Source organism: Artibeus jamaicensis, unplaced genomic scaffold (genome assembly GCF_021234435.1).
Source record: "Artibeus jamaicensis isolate MK-2021 breed Jamaican fruit bat unplaced genomic scaffold, CSHL_Jam_final contig_519, whole genome shotgun sequence".
Classification (NCBI taxonomy): domain Eukaryota; kingdom Metazoa; phylum Chordata; class Mammalia; order Chiroptera; family Phyllostomidae; genus Artibeus; species Artibeus jamaicensis.
This window is the reverse complement of record NW_026521871.1, coordinates 31,483,360-31,504,790: the sequence shown is the minus strand read 5'-3', so window position 1 is coordinate 31,504,790 and position 21,431 is coordinate 31,483,360. Positions and strand designations below refer to the sequence as shown.

General features: G+C 39.2%; 1 protein-coding gene across 3 annotated transcripts in view; it reads right to left on the bottom strand.

Annotated features, from left to right (window-relative positions):
• Positions 1-19,132, bottom strand: part of CAPN7 (calpain 7) — a 36,595-nt gene extending 17,463 nt beyond the window's left edge. Inside the window, exons 1-10 of one of the 3 annotated variants that reach the window (XM_037143932.2) lie at positions 18,670-19,132; positions 16,154-16,262; positions 12,479-12,636; positions 11,595-11,662; positions 9,290-9,490; positions 7,281-7,367; positions 4,314-4,440; positions 3,472-3,557; positions 2,197-2,290; positions 1,241-1,387 (exon numbers count right to left, since the gene is read on the bottom strand). In XM_037143932.2, the coding sequence (XP_036999827.2) occupies positions 1,241-1,387; positions 2,197-2,290; positions 3,472-3,557; positions 4,314-4,440; positions 7,281-7,367; positions 9,290-9,490; positions 11,595-11,662; positions 12,479-12,636; positions 16,154-16,262; positions 18,670-18,771 (1,179 nt within the window). In that variant the 5' untranslated portion in view covers positions 18,772-19,132. The remainder of the gene's footprint in view (positions 1-1,240; positions 1,388-2,196; positions 2,291-3,471; positions 3,558-4,313; positions 4,441-7,280; positions 7,368-9,289; positions 9,491-11,594; positions 11,663-12,478; positions 12,637-16,153; positions 16,263-18,669) is intronic. The other 2 variants (XM_037143930.2, XM_037143931.2) reach the window with 2 other exon arrangements.
• Between the last annotated feature and the right edge of the window lie 2,299 nt (positions 19,133-21,431).

The following is a 21,431-nucleotide window of genomic DNA, read 5'->3' as shown; positions in this document are numbered from 1 at the left end:
GATTTTGATAGGAATAAACAAGAACACAGTAAGTTGTTTTCTGTTAGTAAGTTTCTTATTGAACTCCAATTCCTACCTGGATTTAAGCACAAATTTATCTTTTCCCTATAATCTTTGCTGCTTTTCCTGAATACATAATATGAAAACTCAAAACATATAACAAAAAATGGTTTAATAATAATGATGATAATCACCATTTAGTAAGTTCTTACAATAGTATAGTTACTTTTCTAATGTTTTATGTAATTATCATTCTCTCTCTAAGGTGCACTGGGTAAATTAACAGGCAATGGATTAGAAAGCTAAACTAAGAATATCTGAAGGATAGAGCAATTGACTGTGTAGGTGAGGAAGGAATTTTAATATCCTTCTGCATTTACCTATGACCTATTCATTCTTTGACTAGCATTATAAGAACCAGAAGAATGGAGGGGACTGGGTACTAGGTGAGGAAATCCAGGTACGGATGATGGGTGCTGTGCATATACTTTATCATTCAATCTTTACAGCTCTGAGAGAGGTGGGCATTATTCTCACATTACAGACAAGAAAAGGTTACGAAAGATTAAATACATTTCCTAAGGCTACAGGCTGGTTAGTGCTATAATTCAGCGTCGTGCTGATCTAGTTTCTGGCGCAAGCCCAGCAGTTTCCCTTGCACAGCTAAAGAACGCTGGCACAAGCCTCAATTTCACATGCTGTGTTAAGGTTGGAAGAAGCTAACAAGCAAAACACTCCTTGAACCTGAATTCACAAATCAAAAAAATATCTACCAGGACAACACTGTGGCACATCCCTCTGATCCGAGGTGGCCATGTTGAAAACACTCTGTATTTAATGGGCCCTGCATCCCAACCTAACGGCAGACACTTGCTTTTAGGCTTTCCTGAATACCGAATCTACACGGCAGCCCCCTGAACAATGCCATTCTGGCATAATGTTCATGAGGTGATGCAGGAACCTGACTCTTGTTTCTATCAGTCTCTGATAAAACTGGTTGCATTATACATCATTGTGCTTGAAGCTACAGAACCTAGGGACGACATCGAGCACTTACTGTCCAATGTGCTCACCTTACAAAAGAAACTATGTACTCCCATAATAAAATGACTGATCAGCATGTTTCACAGGTTGATAATCTGTTTCGTCTCCTTTCAACAAAAATAGCAGCTACACTCTCAAATTGAAGGCAGTTGCATAAGATAGCAGAAGTCTGTGTCTGGACCATCCCATCACTTACAGAGTTGGATCCTGGGAAATCGTATCCCCCCATGACTTTCATATACGCTTTCTCAATGAGAGACACCCACAATTCACTTTTGTTGTTAGAGTAAGAACAGAGCAATTCTCCCTTATGATCGACAGGTAACTGATCATCGATTATCACCTGGGGAAAGATAACATTAATTTCCTTAGTTGGTAAAAATATCTTAAGATCTTTTCTATGAAAAAACTATCTTTCATACTGATAAACTAAAAGGCATGATGATATGTCTATTATTAAGGTAATGACAGTTTCCTACTTCTACGATCTGATCAATTTTTAAATGTTACATAATGTCTTTATTCAAGTTTACAAGCTAACATCTCTGTCAGGTAATAACCTTTAGCCAATTAGATGTTAAATATTATGAATCCACCAACAAAATTACTAGGAATTTTAGAAATGTACATATCTAAAATAATTACCTTTTGAAATTTTCTATAAAATTTTCCAAAATCATTAAAAAAAAACCTTTATACTTGCCATGATTTTAAATTTTTATTAATAAATTTTTTAAATTTATTTTTATTTTTTAGAGAGAGAGGAAGGAAGAGAGAAGGAGAGGGAGAGAAATACTCATGTGAGAAATATCAATTGGTTGCCTCCTGTACTGATACATGACCTAACTGGGGACCGAACCTGCAACAGAGGCATGTGCCCTGACTGGGAGTCAAACTGGCGACCTGTCCCTTTAAGGGATGATGCCCAAGCAACTGAGCCACACCAGTCATGGCATGATTTTTATTTTTAATTATTAACGTATGTTACTGATAGCTACATGTGTAATATCACAGATTCAAAACCAATGAAATGTTCAATGTTTACATGCTTTTAAAATGTGTACATAAGTAACATTTCTTAACAATTACACTCACTATTCAAAGGTGGGGAAGGGAGAGACAGAGCGGTTGAGTTGGAGAGACATTACCCACCTTTCTCGGGACCCCGTTGAGGTGAAGTTTTACCATGTACTTTCCACACGGATTGTACTCTGGCTCCCCATCCTTATTCTGGGGGTAGATTATGCTTTCGTAAGGAAAATAAATATTGAAATAGCAACATTAACATTCAACATAACTATTATGCAGAACATTATACTTAGACATGCTATTATCTTAGCAATTTAATAAAAATAAGCATGAGAATCTTTATAGTAGGCCTAGAAGAATTTCACTGTAATCAAAGTGCTATTCTAATGTAAATAAATACATAAATTTCACAATATTATGAAAAATGCTCAGTGTTACATTAAATGGGTATGTTTTAAGCCAACCTTAAAACACATGTTTAAAACAACTAGTGTTGGCCCCACTTCAGTTAACCACAACTAAGGCAGAGAGATAAAGTTCAAAGAACTCCGATAAAAGTCACATAAAGTTACCCAATACGATACTTGTAAAAACAATCAGTATCAGTTTCCTTTCACACACTGCATATTATGTACTTATGTGACTTTTATCCAAGACGGTGAACAGCTTGAAACTACGGTCTGTGTGTAATTCACCTTTGCACTTTCTGGACTTAACACATAAAAACCACTCAGGGAAAGCTGTATGAAAAGATTATGAAGCTTAACTTTTGTAATGAACAATTTTAAGCTAATAAAACTTTTAAAAACTCAAAGAAAAACAATTTCAGTAACATTTCTGTACCTTCTAAAGCAGTTCCAGCCAGAAGAAATGTTATTTCTTATTACATATATTTTACATTTTTATACTAAAAGTTAAGGGTAAGATTAAATTTAATATATTTTATTTAACCCAACATCCCCCAAATATTATAATTTTGTGGGATAAAAATTTGAGATACTTTGCCAATTTCACATTGGTGTGTGCAAAGTGCTCAGATTCTGGAACACTACACTCACAACCCATCTCGGTTCAGACCAGCCTTCGGGTGCTCAGCACCCACACATGGCTAGTGGCCACCATGCAGTGCATTGCAACGATCAAAATGACGTGATTTTTACTCAGACTAATTTCATTTATTCCAAGGAATATTATTCTACATATATTAACTGCACGTATATATGTTCTTACACTGTGTTAGCAAATCTGTTCACATTCTCAAATCCTCTGCGGAACACACAAGGGCCACAACATTCTGAGTTGTATGCTCTTCACTTTCTGCACCAGGAAGGCCTAACTTCTAAAATTCTCGTTAAGAGACAATGATAAAGGACTAAAGGAACAAATATAAAATTTTACCTGGTAATCAGCTTCTTATTAAACCGTCTTTCGTAAGCTGCACTAATAGCCAGTGATGCAACAAAGGAACAATCTGACACTATCGTCTGTTAATAAGAATTGTTAATATATTTCATTCATTCACGTAATTTCAACATTTCTGCAATATTTAAGCATTGCACTTAGCACCTGACTTTTTATACTAAATATCCGACTACTGCTTGAGTATGAAATAAATAGAAATGCCATACTACCAACTCACACATATTTTGTTCAAATAAATCCTTGAAAAACCAAAGTACTTCACTAAAGTTAATTTAGAATATCTAAATATAGATACATTCCTTACATGAATACAAGCATACTTACTGAATCGCACTGTTTCTAACAACACAAAGATTAAAGGCATTTTTAAAGTTGGCTTATGACCAATTAAAATGAATGTGCATACAGAAAGATTCTTGAATCATAGTATTTCAGGATCATATTTTACACTGATGTGGAAGACACCCGTGACTTCAATGCAAAACTTAACTGAAGTTTGCAATAAAGCCATAATGTTTAACCACTGCAGTGTTTTAAATAAGCTCAATTTCCTTCTACCTCTTGTATCTATTCATATCAAAGGTGAAATTCACATTCTCAACTTTCTCATCTGTAAGCATGGATCAATAATTAGGGTCTGTAGAGAAATCTGTGATTGCTCAAAACAGTTATTCATGCTTTTATTACTTCAGTGTGTCTAAGTCCAAGGGTCATGCATCTGAATATATACCAGGAATCTAAGGGAAAAAGTCAAACCTATATTTGAATTATTTGAAAATGTTAGCTTTCAGATGAAGTTACAGAAAACAAATGTTCACCTGCTTGATGCTGAAACTGGACACGGTGTAGATCATTGTGGGGTTGTTGGTGAGTTCCTCTGGGCGCACCCACTTGGAGAACATAGCTTTCTGTTTAGGTGATAGCGGTAGCTTGCCCAGTCTGTCGCTAAGGTAATAACAATAAAATTAATCTTAAATGACTCAATACCGAAATTAAATTTTCTTTTTTTTGGGGTATAGTAATTATAGCTATATTTATGTCACCTGAAAACGATCATCTGGTCCAATCTGGCTCTTTCCACTAAACTATGAATCCAATCAATGTGATCATCTTCCCCAATTTAAAACAAAAAAACAAAAAACCCACAAACCAGGTAACTGAAAACAGAAGAGCAACTTAAATTCATTAATACTTATTTAAAAATATAATTAAAAAAAAGATTTTATTTATTTTTAGAGAGAGGGGAACGGAAGGAGAGAGGGAAAGAAACATCAATGTGCGGTTGCCTCTCACACGCCCCCTACTGGGGACCTGACCCTCAACCCAGGCATGTGCCCTGACTGGGAATCGAACCAGTGACCCTGTGCTTCACAGGCAGGTGCTCAATCCACTTAGCCACACCAGCCAGGGCTAAAAATATAATTTTAAAATTTAATATAACATGGTTATATTGAAGCAATTCAGTTTTGATGAAATGGAGTCATTAACGATATAAGCTGATTCATTCAAATTACCTAGGAAACTACAGATCTTTATGTTGGCTCTTGATAAACTCTTCTCTGCAAGGCTAATAATGAGAGTAGCTGAGTTAATAGTGATATATGATTATTAACCGATATACCAGTTAATATTGGTATATGGTTGTTACTGAGTTAACAGCCATATACCAGGCATGATGCTAAGGTATTTTATATACATTATTCATGGAATCCTCAAAACAATTGTATTAAACTATATTTTTGAAAAAGGCTTTGTGTGATTAAATAACTTGCCAAGGTCAAACAGCTAAGAGGTAGCAGAACTGGTGTTTGAACCCAGGTCTCTGGTACCAAATCCACCATTCTTATCTGTGGAGGCCGGTGTCAAAGGACAGGTTAAGTGTTTGGCAAAGCCACACTTGACTGCTTGCATCTGCAAAGCAGAGCAAGCCAGCAGCTGACGACAGCCAGAACCCGCAGGGGTATACAAGGAAACAGACCACCAGACCACCGTAAGCTTCAGCTGAATGCAACTGTAACCTTTGCAGAAGACATAGTTATCATTCAGATAGCCTGGGAACAGAACAATCTCTGCCTGCAGCATTTCCCTAAGTCGGCAAAAATTCCTTGAGCTTTATGTAACCAACCCTATGAAATAAACATGAGGACCATGTTCAGGGTCATTGTCTCTCCATCTGAGGACAGTGCTCTACCTGGCCCCGCTTTTCCTTAACCTGTGTTTTTTTCAATCTCCTGTTGCCCCCACTCAGGTACCTGCACCCTGCACTGGCTGAGGCACTTACCCATTACCCTCTACTCACTGTGTGGGTTGGCAAAATATGTTGTTTCTCTAAAACTGATGTATAGGGCAAAATTGAAAACATCTGCCTTTCCCTCAATCCTCTTCTAGAGCGAGGGCAACAAATCTTTGGGTTTCAAAAGATTTGTAGGATAGTACACAGTATATGATGTGCAAATTAAAACAACTGTAACATTCCTTTTTTAAAAGAATGTTCACAGATATTAGGAGAAGGGTTTTGTGGTTACAGGAGATGTGCAAACTCCTGCTGAAGTGCTGGTTTTTGCACTTGGAGGACATCTCTAAACTTTTAAGAAGCCAGTGTTTATTGCAAATCTCTTAAAGTACAATGGAGTATGGTGCATAGCGTTTCTCCAACTTTTCTGATAATCATCTCATATAGCTTACAGAACTGTTAGTGGTCTGGGTAACATTCTGGTACCTGTGTAGTATCAAAAGGTGACTGCAAACAGAAAGTGAGCTGAGGGAATTCAGAAGAATTTAAAGACAGCCAGCACAAAATTCTGAGGGAAAAGAATAAGGCTAACTCAAATGCATAGTCTAGTTACTTGGTATTACTACCCTACCATGTGAGCCATAATACAGAGTAAATGCAATGCTCCTTAATATTTGTTTTCAAAAGTCACCACCAAATACCAATTTAAATGTTTTTTCCTTATAAATTTAAAGATATTAAAAATATTTCATAGGTATAATTTTTTGTAATACGTGATCAGGACTGAAAATAAAAAAAGATCAATCGTTCTACCAAAGAGTCATAAATTGTGTGGTCTTTTCTCATCACTGTTATCTTTGAATTTAAAAATGTTTTATGTTGCTTTTCTTCTGCTTATTCTCACCATAAAATAATGTAGAAAATGAGAAAGGAAAACATCTTGCCAGTTAGGGGAGTCGATTTTATATTTATTCTTGATTTCCCTCCAAGTTTAATGAATTCAGTAAGAATTTACTGAGAACCTACAATACTGCATGCCAGGCCTTGTGCTAGGCACAGGAGTGCATCTTAATTAAAATAGACATGTTTTCTGTCCTTAACGCAGCTAATTACAATCTAGTGTGACCTACAGAGCAAGTAATCACACACGAAAATGTGTAATTTCAACTGTGACAAGGGCTATGACTAAACTAGGGAAGTTTGTACAGTACTATATTTTACTATTTCAATTACAGTGTAAGCACTTTCTCATGCTATTTGATTCTTAGAAACATGTTTGTTTGTGGCTGTATAATATTCTCCTATGGCTACTCTGTTGTATGAGCACTAAAAATAAAATGATTACCTTAACTTACTGCACAAAGACTGGCATTACAAGTTTACATGTCTATTGGAATATAACTATTTATATTTCTCCCCGCCAGGGAGAGAGGCCAGCAGTTACTTTGCGTGCTGGCTTAACCCTGATTAAATTTAATTAGACTTCAGAATATGGAGAAAGTACTGAAAAATTAAAATCTTAGAAGAAAAAACTATGATAGTTCTTACTCACCAGAAAGGCATTGGATAGGCAAAGCGTTCCCTCAAGTCAATATTCATGAAAGGAACATATTCTATACCATTTATTTTTGATGTTGTCCTATAAAACACAAGAAAAAAATCTAAAGTAAGTGTTCAAATCACCAAACTTCTTAAGTCCTTAGAAATTTAAATGATAATGTATGGTACTGTTATAATATTAAACCAACAATCTCATGTTGATATCTTTATTTGGACAAAATTTTCACAAAACAGTTAAATACCAGAAAATAACTAAGTCAATTAAATTTTGGAGAGTTATTTTTTAAGACTAATATCCCTCATGACAAAATGACAGTCTCAGGCCAGAGGCCCTGAAAGTGTCCTCGCCACCAGGGCACAGCGCACGTTCTGTCCGAAACCACAGGGACAAAGCAACTGCCTACTTGTTCTGAGACTTAAAACCATGACATTTATAATTCTCAAAATATGCTCTTCCTGTTTTCTGGGTATCAGAACATGGAATGGACAGTGATAAAAGGAAGTGTCGTAAATAACACCGATAGCCTCTAGATAAGTTAAAGAGATGTGGTTTGGAGTAGCTTTGCATATTTTCTTCTTGTTTTGCATATTATTTGCATATATTAACTATTTTCTTCTTCTGTTTCTTTTCCTCATTTTATTTAGAAGTAAGTGCAGGGTAGCCTCACATCTTAGTCTCCAGATACCAATACTCGGGGAGACTGACTGAATTTAAGAAACAATCAAATTCAATGGATACAATGACTGCGTGTATACTTATTTTGAAAGGATGAGAGCTTTTTACCTGCATAAAGGATAGCTGCATTTTGTTAGGCAGAAAAATACAGTTGTTTTATCGTAGTATGGCATGTCATCTGTGTACAGAAGAGAGCTTTTGGAGGCTGAGTAGCCTGAGTGTTGGACTGTTATTAATTTATTATCTCTCAATTCCCAAATCACCCTTTGGTTACCTTTCTCTGTGTTGTGTTGGTTCACATGCAATCTGCTGGGCAAAGAGAGCCAGACTAGTAGGAGTAGAATTAAAATTTACAACAGGAAAAGAAAGAAAAATGCCCTCAGGAAGCTGCTGGATATAAAGGAGCCCTTTCAGCTCAGTTGTAGGAAGTTAACAACGAGCTTCACTTCCACAGCGCTCGTAGGCTGGGTCCTACAGCCACACTGGCTCAGAGATTCATCCCATTTATGCTCAGAGTGCAATCAAGAATCTCCACATCACTGTTGTTCCGCATTTTTAACACCCTGCAGTGGTGTCCAACCTTTTGGCGTCTCTGGGCCACATGGGAAGAAGAGTTGTCTTGGGCAACATGTTAAATATACAAACACCAATGAAAACAAAAACATCTCATAATGTTTTAAGTAAATTTATGATTTTTTTGTTGGGCCGTATTCAGAGCCACCCTGGGCCATGGCTGGGACACCCCTGCCCGAAAAGGCTCTTACGGACACTGAGCTGGCTTCCCAGGTCAGGGGCTGGCACACGTTTCCTGTAAAGGACCAGACAGACCATAGTTTTGGCTTTGTGATGAGGCCTCTGTCACAGTTTTCTGTTTTTTTTTTTTTCCTTCAGTTTTTTTGCAGCTCTTTAAAGAAATACAAAAACCATTTACAACTTAAGGCTGCTGAAACCCCAGCCTAGTCTGCTATTTCAGGGTAACAATTTATTTCTCCCATTAGGGCTCTAGTTACAACGTTGCACAGATGACTGACTGGCCTGCCATAGCTTCATTTTGCTCCCTAACCTTTAGTGCTCAATTTTGAAGAATGCTGGGATTTTCAGGAAAACATGTCTAGTAGAAATGTTAACACTAAAATATATTCGAACAGATTTTAAGTATTTCAGGTTGTGACTATATGATAACATAAGTTATAATTATATAATAATAGCATTATAGACTATATTCAAGATGTGACTATGACTCAGCAAACCTAATGAGAATAAAATTACCTGTGCTGATCATATGAACAAAATTGTTCATTACAATGAATCACGAACTAACTTACCTGAGAACTTCTATTTCTTCTGCTGTGTATCTCTGTCCTTGTGAATCACAAGACTGTGGACTTATAAACGGCTGAGGTCTTTCAAGGAAGGGATTAGTTCCTAGTGGAAAATGTGTTCTTGATGGAGGTGGCTTTGGTTTACTATTGGTTGACTTGACTTTGCACAATGGCTTCGTTAAAGGCTCACTCAATGCTTCTGCTCTATTAATAGAAAGGTACAGAAAAATTGTTGCAGTTTTTCTTCTCACACTGCTTTCCACAAAACAAAATTTACTTCAAGAACCACTCATGCATTCCTAATGTAAAATTAGCACATGAAATTCTTACATGCTAATCAAAGGTTCACCACTAAAGCTACTCCTAAAGGTATCTTTGCAAACAAGATTCTATTAACATTGAGTACTTATTGCATGTCAGATGCTATGCAAGGAGGACACAAGAATGTATCTAATAGCCCTGGCTGGTGTGCCTCAGTGGATTGAGTATTGGTCTGTGAACCAAAAGGTCACTAGTTCAATTCCCAGTCAGAGGCACATGCCTGGGTTGCAGGCCCGCTCCCTGGTGGGGGATGTGCAAGAGGCAACCACACACTGATGTTTCGCTCTTCTCTCTCCCTCCCTCCCCCTCTGCCTAAAATTAATTAAATAAATTAATTTAAAAAAAAAGAATGTATCAAATACAACCCCTACTCTTAAGGTGCCCATAGTTTTGTGGGGAAAGAAAACGATATCAAAAGTGATAGATGCTAAGGTAAAGTATTACAGGCAAGTGAATGCACGGCAGAAGGTATTAATGAGCTGAGGAGAGGGTAAATCAGGGAATGTTCTTTCTGAATTGATGTTTGAGCTGCAGAGAGGTCCACGTGGGGAGTGAGGAAGCACTGTAAGTAGAGAGAATAGCATATGCAAATGTGTAGAAGTATGAAACAGCACAGTGAGTTCAAATAATTTCAGAAGAGTGGATGCAATCTCTGTGAATAGTTCAAATGAAAGGCAGCAAGAGACGAGACCAGTGGCAGGGGCTGGACTACAGGCCTCACATGATATTCAACGAAATTTTGACTTTGCTCTGTCAAAGAACTAACAAGTTAAAAAGTAAAAGCTCTTAACTTGAGGTTCGTAGATGAGCCTCAGGAGTCTTGTGAATACTCCAAAATTATATGCCAAAACATGGTATGTGCGCTGTTCTCAGAGAATGGATCCTCAGAGGCGCCCGTGACTGGCCCACCCCACCGCACATGGGAAGCACTCAGAGACACTAGATGGGTTGTCTCCACGGGTAATAAAGGCCGTCTATGACTCTGACTGATGACAGAAGTCGAAATGGAGAAGATAACGACAGGTCAAGTAGCCCTATCTTCAAGAACTGGGAGAAACAAACTAAAGGTTAGGTGATAGTTAATGAGAAGATGACTGTTTTACATCAACAAACAAAAGAAGGGCACCGGGGGTGCCACCTGGGCAGAGCCTCAAAAGGAGGCAATTTTATGCACTACAGCTAAAGAGCAATTTCTACCCTTTTCCTTTGTCAAGAGGTCTAATTCTACTGTGCAAATCCATTCACTCTCGTAACAAATGCCTGCTGAGCACATACTGTATGTCCAGCACTCTGCAATGAGCTTGGTTATAACAATGAACAAAACGTACACAATTTTCTGTACTCACAGAGCTTGCGTTGAGGTGATGAGGGTTGGAAGGGACACACATTAATAACAAACATGATAAATGGTCAATTTCATATGTCTTTAAGGTTGGAAAGAGTGGAAAGTGATAAGAGTTATGAAAAAGAATATTAGAATTGAGCAGGCAGAATAAAAGTACTGAAGGGAGGTTCCATTTTATATTTTTAGGGCAGGCTTTATTAAGAGGTGACATTTAGAGCAAAGAGCCGAAGGAGCCGCCCACATTTGCGTATGTGTATGGCTGTAAACTGGGTCACTCTCAATTTCTCATTTTGACTATTAGCTCTGGAAGGCTCTCTGGAAGTTCTCTTCTTTGGAATTCTTGTATTATAAAACAGAAGGGAAGCCTTCCGTTTACAAATATCACAATCATTTTGTTCCACACGCAGAAAAAGCTGAAGAAAACATTTCCTGATGGTATTTTCTGAATTTAAAGCAGGGGACTAGAGAGAAATACATTCGCTCAGAGAAAGAAGGAGATTTGCTCTAGATCTCCGGTGAGAGACGGAGATGTGTTACAGGCCCTAACACATGTAGACAAATCTGTCACATCTCCGTGACACAATACACTGCCATCCATGGGTAAGAACTCGAGTGACCAGAACTCGAGTGACCAGAACTCACCTATCTAGTGCCTGCCGAGCCAACTGTTTCAGTTTATTTTGCAGAGTTTTATCAGCAGTTTCAGAGGACTTAAGAGAAAGAGAGACAGACATTCTGAAGCGTGATTATTTTTTTAATTCCCTTAATCCATATTTCTAAGCAAAAAAATTAACCATGCATATGATACTTCTTGAAATGATGAGAGGATAAACCAAGACGAGGTATCACTCAAAACAGTGTTGAGAACTTGTCACTGAGGTAAGTTTTAAGGCCACTCAATGCCACGGAAGGCTGAGCGCGGGGACCTCAGAAGACCGGCACTTATATCCTGTCTCAGGAACCCAGAGAAATCAGGCTAGATGGTTGTCCTGAACAAAACACCCTGGACAAAAAGCCAGAGCTTTACACAATACTGTAAAGCACACCCTCCTGTCGAATGCCCTGCTCTTATGCACTAGACGCCCCTTAAAGCTGACAGTCCCACCCAGCGCTCCTCAGAGAGCAGCACGCATCACTCGGCACGGAGACTTTAACACTGCGAGTTAATAAAGCGCTCTCAAACCACTTCCTTAGTTTTTAGTGCATGAAATTGAAAAAAAAAGTTTACTCTAAATTCATGATGGTAGATTCTTCCTGTTAATATGTTAATTGTAGTTATATGTAAAAAGGTTAAAAAAGACTACATGTAATTTAGAAAACAACTGCCTAACAACTCAATCCTAATGCTGCTAAATTTTAACAAGATGTTAGAACCCATTATTAATATTCTGCTCTTCATAATCTTTTCATGAACTTACATTTATAACGACAGCAATTTTTTCTTCAAGAAATTAAGTAAAATTCACTAGTAAAGAGAGGAATTTCTTAGCACAATTCCACCAAACTGAACTCGCAGCTACACATACAGTTTTGAGACAGAGGTCTACGGCTTCCGTGTACAATTCTATAGCATCTTCGACGTTGCCCTTCTCATCCTCATCGAAGGCTTGTGTCACAAGGAAATGGGCGCGCTCCAAGTCCAACTGGTGTTTTGATTTCAAAGGACCAGCACTCTTTGACTGAACTAGGACAGAAAAAAGCCACAGAAGAAATATTACCTATATATCTATCCAGGAAACAACATACCAGTTTAATACATTTAAGACATTCTTGACCAAAACTCTATAATCGTTCATTTAAATTAAGTTTTTAAGGTAGAGTTATGCTAAAACCACCAAACTGTATACTATAAAAAAGTGAATTTCATGGTATGTGAATTTATTGGTGTAGAATATTGGTGTAGAATTGGTTTAAAAAAAGCTTTACATTTTGTCTATTAAAGGTACATGATGATTTTTAAAGCTTCAACTCTCAGTAGTACCTTTCTGAAGTATGTATTAGTGTCATTTATAAAATGAAGATACCAAAACTAAAAATGTAACACCTCTAGCTTAGGATTTCTCTGCCTCGGCACCACTAACATTTCCCACTGGGTAATACTTTGCCGTGGACTGTCCTATACCTGGTAGAATTTTTCTAAAAATCTCTGGCTTCTACCAAACTAGATGACAGAAGCCTATCCCCCACCTCCTCCTAGTGTAAACCCCCACTTTTGCCTGATGCTGATGCCTGAACTTTTTAGTGGCCTCCTGCCTACCAGGGGGTGCCCCACTCCTGCTGCCCTAACACCTCAGAACTTTGGAGTCACTGACATCAGATACCACTCTGCTGTCCATAGTCCTGTAGGTGGTGGTCTTTTGGATGGACTGCATGGCCTTGTTATTGTTCAGAGTATCACAAAGATCAAAGTCCTCCCCTTCTTTTAATGGGTAGTAATCTCAGCCTCTAGCTTGGCCTTGATGTTCAGCAGGGTCTTGTATATTCTTGGATCTGGCACAGCCCCTCTGCCCAGGTCTGAGCCAGCTCTGACTCCAGGCATAGCAGAATCCTGTTGGGCTGTTCCATCTGCCTGGCATAGTGAGTCAATCTCCATCTTCCTCAGGCTGTTCTCCAAATGGGCCTTCTGATTTCTCATCGAATCCAGAGGACTGTATGCCTCAGCTCCATGAATGTCATCTCAGAAGTGCCTATCTCAGTGGCCTGAGAGGTGACCACTGTGGTGCTCTGTTTAATCTGCTGGGACCAGTACCTGTCTAGCTCCTCTCCATTCTTCCAAGCCAGCTCATCATACTGGGCCCCGATGCCTACCTGCCATGATCTTGCCTGAGATCTGGGGGCAACCAACTCTACAGTCAACCCAGAATTGGAGCTATGATTTTGTAGACCATTTATTACCTCCCCTCCTTGTGGTTCTTCTTCAAGAAGAGCAGCTCCTCCTTGATCCTCATCTCAGCTACAGCTGGGTATTATCAGCATCATCAATGACCTTTTGGAGCTCACTGACGCCACTCTCCACAGACTGGTGCATGGCCAGCTCTGTTTCATACTCGACTCTGACGTCAAGCAGCAAGATAGTCATTATCAATATGCAGGACAATGTGGGCATTGTCCACAGAGCTTGCAAAGATCTGAGCCCTCAAGTCCTCAATGGTCTTGAAGGAATGCCCCATCTCTGACCCGAGGTCCCCCTTTCTCCAGGTCTTCCTGGATTTTGCTCTCTAGTCTCTGATTATCAGCCTCCAGGCTCTCTGCCGTCTTCAGGTAGGAGGCCAGGCCATCATTCAGGCGCTGCATAGTGTCCTCCTTGCTCTGGACACCCCCTGTGCCAGCCAGACTCCTGGCCATCCCTGCAGCCGGGCCTCTGGACCACCAGCAGCCCAGTCCCCCAGTATCTGCACAGATGCTGGCCATGCTGCTGGCTGGCTGGACCTGGTGGCTGGGTGACTGCTGAGCCCAGGGTCTGGTAGTTGGTGGAGAAGCTGGAGTGAGTGCTGAAGTTCACATTGTTCGGGAAGGAAGTGGAGAGGCCAAGAACCAGGTTCAAGTTGCCGCAACTGAGATCTTTAATGCCAAGCCTGAAGCTCTTTATTCTACACTGGTGAATTTCCTACCCAAAAAGCAACTCATCTCTCAAAAGTCCCTTCACTAACAGCAGATTTTATGTGTTTTAAAAACTGGGTTTCCGAACAAGATTTTTATTTGATAAATAACTCTTCTGTTTAAAATAATTAAGGAAGCCATTTAATTCTCTACAGACTACATTTCTTTTGTCAAATAAAATGGATCACGAAGCTGGCAAAAGAACTAAGGTACATTATACTTTAGAACCCTTTTGAACTTTACTTGTTTCCGTGGCAAGTCTTTATTCTTTCAGGAGACAAGGGTTGCCTCGTTCTGTGCCTCACTGTCACGTTTATAAACTTAAGAACTTCATTTACTAGGTTGGGAAAATAAAGTTCCTTTGATTCATGTCAATGTACCTTTTTATCAAGTGGGGCCCTGACACACAGGAAGTCCGTATTTTAATAGATACAGTTTCTGGGGCCTGTCTTAAAGTAAACCACCTTTCTAAAAGGGGACTGTCGTAACGAGAAATCCAATCATCAAAACTACTTTATCCTAACTCTGTGCCTGTAATGACTGCTCCTGTCTATTCAGAATGCATGGTTTTGGAATGTGGTACAAAGTCTATCAGGTAATGCTGAATAAGTAAAGATTCCTCTAAGCCGGTGACTTTCAACTGGCGTGCTATAAGAATTTTCATGACAGGAAATACCTATTGAGTTAAGGGCACTGCCCTCTTTTCCCTTAGACTGTGAAATAAAAAAATGACAATAGCCAACACAAAAATAGCCATCTGGTATGAATGAATCAAAATTATACCTATTTTTTGTCAGGCTGACAAAAAAATATATTTTGTATGTGCCACAGAATTTTAGTAATTAGCTTATGTGTGCCACGAGAGGAAAAGGTTGCAAATCGCTGCTCTGCTAAGTTGCTTGTGGCTTTATTACACAGCCACAGTCAAAAGGGTTAAAAACATGAATGAATTTCTGAAACGAAATGTCAGTAGATGATTATTTTCTTTCCTACCCATGTGAACAGCAGATTTTGCAGAAACCCCTCACCTCTAATAAAACTCTGGTCACTAAGCCTATGTATACTTGTTTTACAGCATCTGCCATGCTGTTTATGAACAAAAATACAAGCTGTGCCAGGTCTCTGCTTATATGTCACTTTTCCAAGGTATGGTTTAAAAAAAGAGTGTAGCTAAGGTCTTGAGGTTGATGATACTGATGTATAGTAGGAGAGACTGTGAACCTCCTGCTGAAGTCTTTGAACCCTAAGGAGGAGGAGTCATTTAATTTCAGTATCAGGAGAGGGAATGTGGCAGATTTTAACAGAGTCCTAATCCTGACTCTGACAACGATACAGTCAAAATGTAAATAATTCACCACCTGGATACCTCTGGAAAATTAGGAGACTGGACTGTATTATCTCTGAGATTCTTCTTCACAGATACATCACTTATTCACACATGATGACTTTTAAAGCTGTGATTCCCCAAAGAGGAATGAGCAGCAAGAGATTGAGGATCAATAGCCAAACACAAAAAGGAAAGAGAGAAACATAGGGGGCAAGTAAGATGTGCTGGAAGAGAAGAAAAAATACGGTGACAAGTGTAGTCGTCTTTTACTAACCTGCTGAATGTAGGGCCTGAACTCTTTCCAGATACTCATTTATTTTTTCTTGAATGCGTTCTAGGCTTGATCCTGCCATCTCAGCATAAATTAATGCTTGTGCAGCTTCCTAAAAATAAGAATTCAAAGGGATTTAATAGATAAATTACAATTTAAATTTCTTTACCACTTTCTAACTCACTATTGGTTTCTATGAATGACAAAACAAGAATGTCCTTAGGATATTAGTAATTTTTTTCATAAAGTAAATGAGTCATATAATTTTCCAATACTTCTTTCCTCAGTTCTCAATGCTCCAAACTTTCTCATATTGTTGAAAATTCACAAACTTAACCAGGAGAGACAGATCATAAACATTTTCTTAGAACAGCTGTGCTTTACGTTTTCTATTCTCCTTTTCCTTTATGCAATAGGCCAGACTTAAAATATTGTCAAAGGGTGACAAATTTAACAGTAGACTTCAGTTATATGAAGTCAACTTATTTTAATTTAGAAAACCTAAAGTCATCTTCAGTTTTTCATTCTATTACTTCCACAACGAGCTATGCTGTGGCTAGTGAGAAAGAGCCTCCATTCTCATCATCATTTCGGGAAGGTTACCCGTTGATGCTATCACTGTGAAGGGCTAGCACATGGTTTCTCCAAATAGCAACGCCTTCTTTGCGGTAACCTAGGCAGGTACACTTCATGAAGCCTCATGGCTAATTGTCTGGATCCAAAGAACATCACTTTTTAAACCAAGTTCTTGGAACAAGAGTTGTTCCACTGTACCTAACAAAATTAATAACAAGAGTACAGTTTTGATCCAAATGGAAATTCAGTCTAAAGGGTATGTGGGTAGAGAAGCTGTGATTTCCTCACATTCTGTAAATCAGATATTTCAGGGGAGGAAAAATAGTGTAACTTTACATGAAAACATTAAACAATTGTATCTTACATACCATCATTATCTAAATGCATTATAGTTACACTTAATTTCAATAAACTGATGTAATATATATATGTGTAAATGTATATTTTACCCTTTAAATTATCTTGCATGTTAATATTGATATTCAAATTATTTTGCTTAAAAGAAAGAAAGCCAATTTTTAAAATTGCTGGTATCAATTTTGTTTTACTTGTTTCTATTTGAGAGTGACTGGTAACTAAGGAGTGCCTGACAGAATAGTATTAAGACAGTAAATACTAAATATTTCATAAAGTTTATATAAATAGTTCCTAGAAGCAAAGCATTTCTGACTTTCTCAAGGATAAAAAATTCTTAATGACATGCATATAACTCAATAGCAAAACAAGAGGCACTGCACAGTAATTTCTTTTGCTTTAGAAAAACTATTTTATATGGCTTATTATTTTAATCTATGAATATTTACTAGTTACTTCACAAAACTAAAAGACACAGAACTGTACTTTTTAAGAAATATCACCTTCATGAAATTCTCCAAAACAAGTCCAGAAGAAATGGTTCTGAAACAAATTGTATATGTCTCTAAATGTGGGCTATTAATAAAATATTAATCTGATAAAAGCACACCACACATTACTGACAACATATCTGTTCTTGAAAAAAAATCACTACTATTTGTATTATCAAAGGCTGACATTCTTTCTAAAAGAAAAGTGACAGTATGATAACTGCCACCTCCACAAGGAGGGAGAGGGCATGGACACAGCTGGAGGGGTGTGTTTGCAAATCCTCAGGATTGGAGAGCAGAGGGTGGATTATGGAAGCTCAAACTCTGATTTGATAAGTCTGCCCTGAGTAATTTATACAACAGAAATATCAAAGATATGTGTAAAGCACTAGTTACGCGGATATTAATCGAACCATTACTTATCATGATGCTAAAAAACCAGAATGAACCTAAACGTGCCACAGAGGTTGTATATAAATTTCAGTACATCCACATAATGGAATGCTATACATCTATTATTAAGATACTGCGGAAGTAAATTAACGATTTGAAAAAGTTCAAGTGAAAAGAACAGGTTATGAATAGTGTAAACAGTACCATCCAAGTTTGTTCTAAAAGATGGGGTGCACACACGAGTAAAAACACAAGCACAAAGATACACAGCAAATGCTAGGATAAGAGAAGTTTTCTCCGTTTTTAAATTTACTTTTTATTTTCTTCAACGAACATGTATTATTTGAGGGAGGATTACAGACCACTTCCCAGTAGCTAGCTAATTCTGTCACCCAGAACCAAGTGACAGGATTAGTTAGCTACTAACTACCCATACCTAACTACTGCCGCCATAAGCAGTTCAAAGGCGGGCGTTGTGAATCAAGACCGCAACCAGAGAAGTGGTCATTCCAAAGCTACAACCAGACTTCTCACTAGTGGCAGAAGCCCGGGTGGGCGTGGGGGTGCCTAGCTGGTCTCTATACCCGGGTCGCCTCTCCCCTGAAAAGGAGAGTAGGGAGAAGGATAAAAGCAAAGTCCAGTGGGCCTGGACGCCTCGGAAGCTGGACCCCCTCCCCTCGGACAGAATCCACGCTTCCGGCTTACCTTGTAGTAAAACACCGCCTCGGAATAGCGACCTTCGTGGTCGCGCTGCACTGCCAGCCGGGCGAACTGCACGGCGTCCCGCTCCAGCGCCGACGAGTCCATGGTGCCGAGGCCCCGCACGGAGGGAGTGAAGACCTACCGCAGAGGGTACTCGCCCACTCGCTGCGCCCCAGCAAGCCGAGGCAAGGACTTCTGATCGCCTTGGAAGGACCCTCCAAGTTTACTTTCCGCAGCCGAGAAAGAAGAGTGAGCCTTCCCAGCAAAGGCCGCTGCAACGCTGTGCCACCACAACGTGACTCTGACATCTGCCCGTGGGGCGGCCCCACTTCTGGGGGTCTCCACGTCTCCTGCCCCGCCCACCGGCCTCACTGCGCAAGCGCAGTTTCACCTTGGGGGAGGTTGTACTGGGCTGGGCGGTGGAACCCTGGCTCCTCGCGGGATTACGGAGGAGGTGGGCGAGGCCTGGGCAGTTCGGGTTTGCGCGGCCCGTGACGTGTGACCGTCACAGCGCCGGGGATTGTGCGGGCGGAAGCAGGACTACTTCCGAGTCTCGAGTCTCGGTCATCTTCGCCATCTGCTCAGTGGTGGCGCTGTCGACGGAGGCTGTTGCTGGCAAGAAGGTGGCAGAGAGATGCACGCTTCTTACAAACCATTTTTTTATGAAGGCAACATTGAATCAGCCAACGGAAAGCACTTCTCAACACATCTGGACTGAGATTTTAAAGATTAGGAAAGAAAAAGGACATTCTTAGGACATCTAGGATTCGTTTAGGCTACCCTTAATAACGTTTATTTTTCACAAACTCAATCATGATAAAATATATAGCATCCCCAGTGGATACCGTAAGTATTGATTGAATTGTCAACAATATCTTCACTTGTACTTATCCCTAAATTAATTTAAAGTTGTTGTAATGCAACAATTAGGTAATTTTTTGATTGTCTTCTCTCCCTTAAAAGTCTGGATTTAGCAATAATAAAAATAGAACCAGCGGTAGGCCTCGCAATATGGATGAAACCCAAAATTTGTGCTGAGTCAAAGAAGCAAGATGCAAGAGTAGGTACTGCATGGTTCCGTTGATAAGAAATAAGTGTAATCAATAAGGCTAGAAATCAGATCAATTGGGAAGAAAACGTTTGGGGCAATGGAACTATCTCGATGGCGGGGTGCCAGAATGTATACATTTGTCAAAACTCACCACACTGTACATTTTAATGTCTTCTTTTAATTTTTTTCTTAATTATACTTCAGTAAATTTTAGTTGGTCTGTGTAAAAAAAGGAATTAATTTCTTAATATTTTCATTCTTCATATTTGGAGAAGTTAATAATAATGACTATTTAATCATCCTATTGTAAAGAAGACAGGTGAAGAGAATTTGCTTGTGTCTGGCACAAAGATGGTTCTCAACCAACAGTTTTATAACTAACCAAAGCAGGGATGTTTTCTGGCCTTACCAGTTTTGTCCCAGTGTTGAGCATAAACCTTGGTCCAGAGAAGATGCTCAATAAATATTTTTAAATATTGAGTCAGTGAACTCCCTACTAAATATATTCAATATGCCCTCCCCCATCTTGATTCTGAAGAATAAAACAGAAATTCCTTGTTCTGGGCAGGTGGCTCAGTTGGAAAGAGGATCGACTTGTGCACCCAAAATCTGTAGGTTCTATCCCAGCCAGGGTACATACCTAGGTTGCCGGATTGATCCTCCATTGGGGAGATAGGAGAAGCAACTGATCGATGTTTCTTTCTCTGTGAAATCAATAAACATATTCTCAAGTGAGTATTAGAAGAATAAAAGTATAAATTCCTTAGCACAGAGTAGAAGGTCCTTTAGAACATGTGTTCAGACCACATTCTCCAGGTGTTTGCAGTCAGTCTTGAGCAAATTGACCCCCAAATTACAGTCAATGAATGCAGTTTCACTCACTCAAAACCGGACTTCTATGTCTAATGCTCCTTCTCTAGTCACAGCTTACAGAACTGCTAGAACTCCCAGCTCACTAATTCCCTCCTTGAACTTACTTATTACTTATACACTTAATCTTTATTCTTTGTTCATTTATTCAGTGAACACTGAACACCTACATTGTACTGGGCACACAGCCATACACCGAAGACACAAAGACGAGAGTGAGATAAAGCAAGTTAAAAGCAACTTGAAGCTTCAAAATGTCTGTCTTAAAATTGAGTCTTCTAGTCCACGGGCACTGTGAACCTCTTCATTTATCCAAGACTTCTTTAACGTCTCAGCAATGTTTTATAGTGCACAAGTCTTACACATCTGATAATTTTTATCTCTAAACATTTCATATTTTTAATGCTGTTTTAAATGGTACTGCTTATTTAGTTTCAATCTCCAATTGTTTTTGTTAGCATACAGAAATAGAAATGAATATATATATATATGATATAAACATTGTATTCCACAGTCATGAATTATTCAGAAAACCCTGAGGCTTTGCTGGTGCCATCACCCGCTGCCTCTGTGGAATGTCTACCAGGATGTCCAACAGCATCTCCACCTTAGCCAGGTCTGTGACACTGACCACAGTGGACAGAACTTGTCCAGTGTTAAGGACTCAGTGCTGCTTGGTCATGGTGCCCTCATTCTGCAGTGGGGAGCCCACCCACAGGGAGAGCTGGGAGAGACCCAAGAGAGAGGTGAGCTTGAGAAGACACTGGTCAGCACACAGGCCCAGCTCGGGAACCCCATGCTGTTGACTGTTGATTCCTTGGTTCTTTTCTATATACAGCGTCAG